The sequence below is a fragment of the Papaver somniferum genome, chromosome 7, assembly GCF_003573695.1.
Source record: "Papaver somniferum cultivar HN1 chromosome 7, ASM357369v1, whole genome shotgun sequence".
Classification (NCBI taxonomy): Eukaryota; Viridiplantae; Streptophyta; class Magnoliopsida; order Ranunculales; family Papaveraceae; genus Papaver; species Papaver somniferum.
In genome coordinates, this window is record NC_039364.1 from 128929933 (window position 1) to 128938311 (window position 8379).

The following is an 8379-nucleotide window of genomic DNA, read 5'->3' on the forward strand; positions in this document are numbered from 1 at the left end:
AAATAAATAAATTTGTTTTGTAATGAAAGGGAATGTACATGAAAAACAAAAGAGAGATTAATTTGTGATAAGAAGAACATGAGATTAGATGATAATTACCAGAGAAACAAAAATGTAAAGTGGACAGAGTTTTGCATTAGTTTCTAAAATAGGTACGCTGCTGGAAGCTTTGAAGAATGCATTTGGTTGTTTGTTGATTAACATTCAGAATAACAATGTCACCGGTTTAAATCAATCTTTGTTGCTGATCAGATATTAACATTCCAATTAACATTCGGAAAAAAGCTAAATTTTACAACCTGCTCATACAAATAAACCAAAGATAAAGTAACAAGTCAAACTTTTGAAGAATGTCTAATATCCCAGCTTAAAACAGTGTGAAATAGCCCGTGCCGTTACGACATGGGTGATTCCATAGTCATTAATGTTAAATATGTAAGGGTAGTTATGTCATTATCAAAAATGATGGATAAGGGGTAATGAATTTTTTTTACCTAGTGACCCTATTTGAACACCATTAGGTATGTCTTAGAACATTTGATTTTTTTTTTTTTTTTGAGTATGCCTCGACAAGATTCGAAATAAAATCTCAATTGCTCAACCCTAAAAATATATCGCTTGATGGGCTCACAATCATTTAAAATGGTGGGCGCTAATTGTTTGGGCCCAAAGTGTTCCAAGAACTCCAAAACATCAAGAGTACAAAACACAGTTTGGCTAAGTTTGCCTGTGTAAGTGACGGTTCAGGTTTGTCCTTAAAAAGATAAATCAATGGCCGTAATTGATCCCTTGTAATTTAATACCCACTTAATTTTTGTTAGGGCCATCAAAAGTCAAGCCCGAGATGTTTTGTTACTTTTGTAATCCCTCTCTCAGAGAGAAACGATTCATTTCTTCAACACCCTTTTTCTTATTTTTCCTCTTCCTCCCTCTCTTACAGTGAAGCAGTCGAGGAGAAGTGGGTTATACACTAATCAAAACTTCTGCTAATGTTGTCGAAGGTAATATCATTTCATCGATACTACTGGGTTTCTTTAAAATCATATGATTGTGGATTTTGTCAAAGAATATAAATTCGTTTAGAGTTTTCTTCATTTTCTTCCCAATAGAAAGAAACTATTTTCAATCCTTGTAGTGAATCATCAAAACCGTTTTTTGCTTCTACTCAAATCCTTATCGACTTTTGTCATATCTTTAACAGCAAATCGTTTTTTTTTTGGTCAAGAATTTCATCGAGCCCTTAAAATTCACTGGATGAAATCATATACAGGAAACAGGTTTGAATCCCCAAATTTGTTTGGATTTGTTGGATTTTTGTTTATTTTTTTGTCATTAAGAGAATTTGAGGGTTTCATTATAAAATTAGAACTAACTTGGTGTCGATGGGGTTGTCTTCGGTTGCAGATTTACAAAACAGCAGAATCGATGTGATTTTTAGAGATGCACAAAGAACTATCTAGGGTTTAATTTGGAATTTTTCATTTCGCAAACCGAAGCAGCAGCATTTTAGGTTTGTTTCTATTAATAGTTTGAATTCAATCATGCATGTCTTTTCATGTCAAGTTTCAATTGTTTGTTCTTTAAACAAGTTTCAGTTGGCTGTTCTTCGAACTCATGTCTTTTAACATGCTGCTCATGTTTCTGAGTTCTTAATGATTTGGTTACAATACAAATCATTTAGAATGTTTGAAGCAGTGACAATGTTTCTTAGCTCCATTGGAGGTCACATCGCACTGATGAGTATTACCATGTCCCTTTTGTTAATTTTGATCGCTCAATTTACATGTTCTTATGACATGGTTTTTAGTTGTTTCATTTTTTTTATTTTTCTGGTGTGCTCTCTTATTTCTCGGTTGGTGTTGTAAGGTTGTTAGTGGAGTTCTAAGTAGTATGGGTGTTTTTATGTAAGCAGTTGAACCTGATGCAGTTGATTCAGTGGAAAGAAGGGAAAGAAAAATATACAGTAAATCGTTCTTTATCCCTTCTACATCCTATCAGAATTTAATGTTAACCAGTTTTATTGGAAAATCTATTGGTTCCGCCCTACTTCCATGCTAACAGTTTACCTTCACGGTTTAATATTTTAATTGTTGGGCTAGGTGTTATTATGCTGAAATTCCCACTTTGCACAGGGTTTGAAACACTTCTCAGAGTGTTCATTATTATTTCGGGGGAACAACATTATTCATATATGGAAAACTTCGGAACAAATATTCTGTGTTTAAAAATTTCATAGAGTAAAGTATTGTTTTTCTTTGTTATAGGTTCAGCCCAAATTCCAAATTACGAAAATTGAATTATTCATATACGGCTCCTGCTTCTGAGTTGTTAATGATTTGATAGCAAAGAATCCATTTTGGAATGCTTAGTAGCAAACTGTCACTCGATATTTTTGATTTGGAGTGTTCTGACAATTTCAATTTCCTCGAAATATTGCCACACTACCATGCATGTTATGTGGACTCAGTTGGAGAATGCCATAAATCCTGATGCCTTTAAAGTATCGGAATCATGTTGTAAAAAGTAGCCTAAAGTATTATGTAACCATGGTAACATAAGGAATTTTTACTTGGATAACAAGATGTGTAGGCTAATGTTACAGGGTTCTAGATTTACCGGTTGATTCATTTTAGCGATTTTTTTATTATCGATCAGAATCTTTATTGTTCATTATCAGAAAGTCATGCAGTATGTTACAGTCCACAATAAATTTCTTATCAGCTGGTCACCTATTGTCGCACCCAAAAACAGTATAATTGACACCACATATCATTATTCTATTACCAAAGGTGCTAAAAAATTATCTCGACTTGCGCCTTTACTTCGTACCCAGGTTCTAAGTGGCCTTCTTAGCAGTTTGTGTGTTTTCATATTATTAGTAGGACGCAATGCAGTTCAAGCAGCTGAAAGAACGGACATAAAAACATGTGACGGTGCTAATTCCCCAGACAAACAACGCTGAAAAAACTTCGTTTTTCATATAAATGACTTCCAAAGTGTGTATTGTCAAGTAATTATGGATTACATTATCATGCTCTTCTATTGTTCCCCCATCCTTAGTTGTTGGCTTTCGCCTACTTTGCGGTTCGCAGGTAAGCAGTGGAGACCAAATTTGCACTCCAGAATGTCCGTTTTCATGTTCTTCCGATTGGTGTCTGATCATCCTCTTCATACTAATCAGTAAGTACCACTGCTCATTTCCTTCTCAGTGTGAATCATAAAATCCCAAATCTATTTACTGCATCCAAATCATTCGATCGAATTATTTGTTGGCTTCAAATACACAGGCGGACTAAGGCGACCCTTTTACATTCAACTTCTTACATTGTAGATGCATTAAAAAAAAACATTTCTGAATTCACCCTCTAACATATGGTACTTGGTCAAAACCCAACCTTGCGTATATGATCCATGCCTCCTAATGTTTGTGTGTCGATTTAGTTTCCATCAGCTAGCTCAATCAACCACTCAAATCACAAGCTTTACTCTGTCGTTGTTAGTTTCCTTTCAAAGAACAATTGCCGTGCTTTAATGACTTATGCTTACATATAAATCCCAAATTATCCAAATTTCGAATCTAAATGTAGCACCATAAATAGTAATAATTAGCAATGAATGCCCACGTATCACTAATTTTGATGTTGAGTTTTCATGACTCTTTTGGTAATCATGCGGTTAAATTTTTACATTCTGCTTCCAAATCCCGGTGGCATGGCTTGGGACGTCAGAACACTTGAAGAGATCAATGCACCTGCAGGGTGCAAAGAGATCAATAGTTTTTTTTATTTAAACTCGACTGTATATTCCCATAGAAAAATTAGCTATATGTAGTTCAAATTTGGACACAGGACCTAATAAGTTTATTTCAACATTTTGCAGGCAATGAATAATTACACAGTGATAGTTAGTAAAAACCTTATTAGGTCCGGTACCAGTTATCATTATATTTTCTTCGATTTGGTTCAACTCTTTATTCGACCAGCAAATTTGTTACTGGCACAACACAATATGCTGTTATTTAGTTTCATTACCTGATTATTAAGGTTTTATGTATACTAATGAAAGTAATCTCTAAGAGCACAGCTAACCTATTTTTGGTGGGTGTTTTTTTATGTTCGACACAGGTTCCTTTTTGAATAAGTTAGGGAAACTGGCCGCCCTTATCGATGCAGCTGAGGAATATCGATACAATATGAGACGCCTATATCAAGTATCAACTAGAAAATGTCCGAGTTCCGTTGGGGAGGAAACTCCAAGAAAAACCATATGTTGTGTATCACGTATTTTGTTCTTATGTGCACTTAGTGTATCGCATTTTTGCACAATGCTTATGGTGATCGAGATGGGTACTTGGCTGATAAAGGCAATAGTAGTGTCTGCAGCAACAGTGGGGTAAATTCAAATTATTTACCCTTCGAGTTCCACTGTACATATACTTAGAGCTTCTCCAATGGTGGTTGTGTGTGTTTCCTAGGTGGCAACACAAACAAGACATCCTCATTTTAATTTTTCCTTAAGTTTTGGGAGGAAGAATAGTTCATCTCTAAAGTGGTGTTGTTTGTGATATTTTATGGATTAAATGTAAATTTTATTTTTAGTAATTTTTAGATTTTATTAGAGCTAAAAATTGTTATTTAATATATTGAAATTAATTTAGATAAGCAAAATCTTACTAGGATATCTTGACATTGTCAAGGTGAATGTCTAAAACTAGACATTCACCTTGACAATGTCTAAAAAATTTAAGCCATATCATCTTCACATTGATTTAAAAAATTGGGTTTGAGAAGAATTTTAGAGAAAATGAATGTATATCTTATGCGGACTTAGACATTTATCTTCACATACATTCCATTGGAGAAGCTCTTACAAAAATGTGCAGTTTCTGGTCAGTGGTCTAGAATCATGACACCATCTGCTTTTTTTCCTGATTGTCACAATAATATGTTGGCAGATCCTGGCTAAATTGGGGGCTATGGATTTTTTTCATTCACCCCATAAAGAATGATAAGGAGTGTCTAAGTTTGATGAAACTACCATTTTACCCTCTATCAAATATTAATACTATTAATTTGTCCCCATCAAATCCTAATCATAAAATTAAAAGCTAAAATCAAAATCATAAAACTAAAATCATAAAATTTAAAAACTAAAATCAAAATCATAAAACTAAAATCATAAAATTAAAAACTAAAATCAAAATCAAATTCATTTCCATCTCCACTTCAACTGATTTTTCTTCTTTTCTTCTCAACCAAATCCTATAAACTAGGTTTTAGTAACATAAAATTGCTCAAAAATTGAAAATTTTGAAATCAAATTTTTCTGGTTTATCAGAATCGGTTAACGTTAATGTATATGTGATCCGATTGCAAATAGAAACGGTTTATGTTCATGCCCACGAAGACCGATTGCCCTTGATATGTTTTCTGGTTCGAGAAATTTGAACCAGAATCGGATTACATTAGCACTTATAAAAACCGATTGTTGATGTATAATGTTAGAATCGGATTTTATATGTGTGTCGAGTAAACCGATTGTTGTTCTCAATTTTTCTGTATCTTTTTTTTTGTTAGAATCGGATTATATGACCATTCTTATAAACCGATTCCTGTTGTGCAATGTCAGGAATCGGTTTTTACATATGTATCGTGTAAACCGATTTTGGTTAACCCATTTTTTTCAGTTAATACTCGATCATAAAATGAGTATAAAATCATACTCGATTTCATTTCATCAACTCGGGTATAGAATGAATTTTAATTTTATTTGACGTTTAACAACACATAATTCACAGATAAAAAAGAGAAAATTTACCCACAACCGGTTTATGTTCATGCCAATATAAACCGATTATGAATAATCGGTTGATTTTCATGTCCATATAAACCGACTATGGATAGAAGCTAGTTTCAAAAAATCTCTGTATGTTTTTGAGGTTACAATCGGTATATGTTTTTGACAACATATACCGATTCTGAGTTGGTGTTCTTCAAAAAATTTCAAATTTTCAAATTTTTTCATGTTCAGATGATTAATTAACACAAGTTAATTTCACATCTAACACTATATTTTACCACTAATCACCAGAATTAACACTAATTAATCAGGGGTAAATTAGTCATTAAGAAAATAGTTGGTTAAGGGGTCTCTATGAATTACTTCTTAATGACCCTATTTTGTCATGTAGCTATAGGTCCCAATTAAATGGCATAAGCCCCAATTTAGCCAGATTAATTATGTTTAATCTGCTTATCGTTTGGGAATGATATTTTGTGTTCTTTCAAGTTTGTTTTTGGAATTGTACCACAAATGAGGACCTATATATGTCAACTAAATGTACCATTGTCATGGCCAGATTATAATAGGGTAATTTAGTAGTAGAATTCTCTGTTAAACTCACAAAACGGATTTTGTGTCCTTGCTCCAACATCATCTAAACTCCGTGTATGGTTAGCCATTGTATTTGTTTATACCCTATCAAGATAACATGGGTATATTAATTATACGTCCTTCCTTTTAAAAGAACAATTAATTGGGGGATAAAAAAAGGAATTGGGGGATATTGATTACTTCTCCTAACCCATGGTGTGTGCTAAGGGGTGATTTTTGGGTATGAAAATACTAAAATACCTTTTGATTAATTAAAAAACATTATGAAAAGACCATTATACCCTTTCTCCTAAAACATAAAAATCAAATAACCAAAACATATCCCTCATTCTCTGAATTCACTACCAGCACTGACCTAGGTTTAGGTTTTTGAAAAAAAAAATTCATCGTTCTTCATCTGTTCTTCGTCGATTAATCGTCGATTCAAAAATTTCTTCGTCGATTAACCTGCCCGAATCATAAACAATGCCTCCACGAAAGAAAACGAATGCCCAATCGAACTCAAAATCGGTTGCTCAACAAAAACAGGAACAAAGAATTGCTAAGATTGCTCAAGAGCAAGAAGAAGAACAAGCAGCGGATTCGGACAATCAACCTCTCGCAACCATGGCTTCTGTGAGAAGGTAAGTGATTTTAAACTACTTTATGAGTGTTTTAATCGATTTATAGCAATGGGTTTAGGTTAGAATCGCAAACCCTAACTGAAACAGTTGAGTTTCAGTGATTACCGACAATGAAATATGTATGAAAACGGTGCCGGTTTTACCTTCCGGCATTCAATCTAGGATGAATGCAATGTCGGTTTCACTCCGCAGATTCACCAGAAACTGAATTTTAGATACCGGCATAGAAATTGGGTCGAATTCCCTGTCGGTTCTTGGTACCGGCAGTCATTTATAACTATTCGTGTATGCCGGTAGTGGTCTAAAAACATACAGGATAGTTTATGAATTTGTCACCAGTACCGGCATATACATTTGGTTCCATTGTATGCGGGTTTATAGTACCAGCATTTTTTTTTGAAAATTCGAGCATGCCGGTAGTGGACTTAAACCATACAGGACCAGTGCTGGCATACACTTTTAGGTTGATTTGAATGCCGGCACCAGGTTACGGCATGGAATTGATTTATTTCGAGAATGCCGGTAGTGGACTAAAAACATACAGGAGAATTACATATGATTACAGGCATTGTCGACAGTCATTGTTTAATGCCGGAACAGACAACCGGCGTGCTTTGTTTCAGTAAGTCAATGCCGGTGGAAAAACTAAAAGTGAGTTGTCTCACATTCATTTCGTGTGATTTTATGATACAGGTCAAAAGCAAAGGAGGCTAACAAAAGAAAAACTAAAGATGTTGTCACTAAGATAAGAAGGAAGGACGGTCTTGATACTCCTCAATCTCTCCCTCCTCGAGGGAAAGATGAAGGTCGTAAAAAGCGTTTGGGGGCTGAGACAAGAGGGATAATTTGGGAGAGTGGTGGTGACCGTAGTCGAGCTGTAATCCGTGACCACGATGATCAAGATGAGCAAGATGAAGAGGAAAGTGAGGATGAAGATAATGTGGTTCCTCCAAGTCAATTAGCAAGCCAAAGCTAAGTTGGTGGGCCAAGTCAACAACCAGCACAAGGAAATGGCAAGAAGGGCAATGGCAAAGTGAAACTTAAAGGTTCCCACCTTCCTCATATTAATGACATGATACCTGACCTTGAACGTGGTAGAATTTGGGGTGAAGCTCCGGAACCGAAAACACTATTTGGATGCAAGCACTCGTGGGCTCGTACTATCTATCAAACCTATGTAAGTATTTTTTATCTTGTGCATATGTATTGTTGTGTATTTATGTAAAATATCTTAATTGTATTGTCTCCTAATTGTAGGATCATACGAAGCCTGTGCGTGTTTGCCGAAACCAAGCCGCGGATTGTTGGAAATTGTCCGGTGAATGTGAAGAGGTCCAACAAATAGTAAAGGAATCTGGTCTAT

The 8379-nt window shown here is 34.8% G+C and overlaps 1 protein-coding gene across 8 annotated transcripts; it reads left to right on the plus strand.

Annotated features, from left to right (window-relative positions):
• The first annotated feature begins 845 nt into the window (after positions 1-845).
• Positions 846-4627, plus strand: LOC113298393. Of its 8 annotated transcripts, XR_003334185.1 has the most exons (6): positions 846-1001; positions 1202-1277; positions 1405-1510; positions 1913-1963; positions 3093-3180; positions 4125-4627. XR_003334185.1 is itself a non-coding variant. In XM_026547125.1 (4 exons), exons 1-4 carry the CDS (start codon positions 990-992, stop codon positions 4394-4396), a joined length of 423 nt encoding a protein of 140 aa, XP_026402910.1. In that variant the 5' UTR covers positions 846-989; the 3' UTR covers positions 4397-4627. The 8 variants fall into 8 exon arrangements, 2 of the variants coding, with proteins under 2 accessions (XP_026402910.1, XP_026402911.1); XR_003334184.1 differs by lacking the exon at positions 1913-1963; XR_003334186.1 differs by lacking the exon at positions 1913-1963 and having other exon boundaries at positions 1226-1277.
• Positions 4628-8379: the final 3752 nt, after the last annotated feature.

What these genes read in the sequence shown, in the direction of transcription:
- LOC113298393 (XM_026547125.1), top strand. An exon ending in AAGGGAAAGAAAAATATACA is followed by an intron (nt 1,964 to 3,092) that starts GTAAATCGTTCT and finishes TGCGGTTCGCAG; the next exon opens with GTAAGCAGTGGAGACCAAAT. An exon ending in CATCCTCTTCATACTAATCA is followed by an intron (nt 3,181 to 4,124) that starts GTAAGTACCACT and finishes TGTTCGACACAG; the next exon opens with GTTCCTTTTTGAATAAGTTA.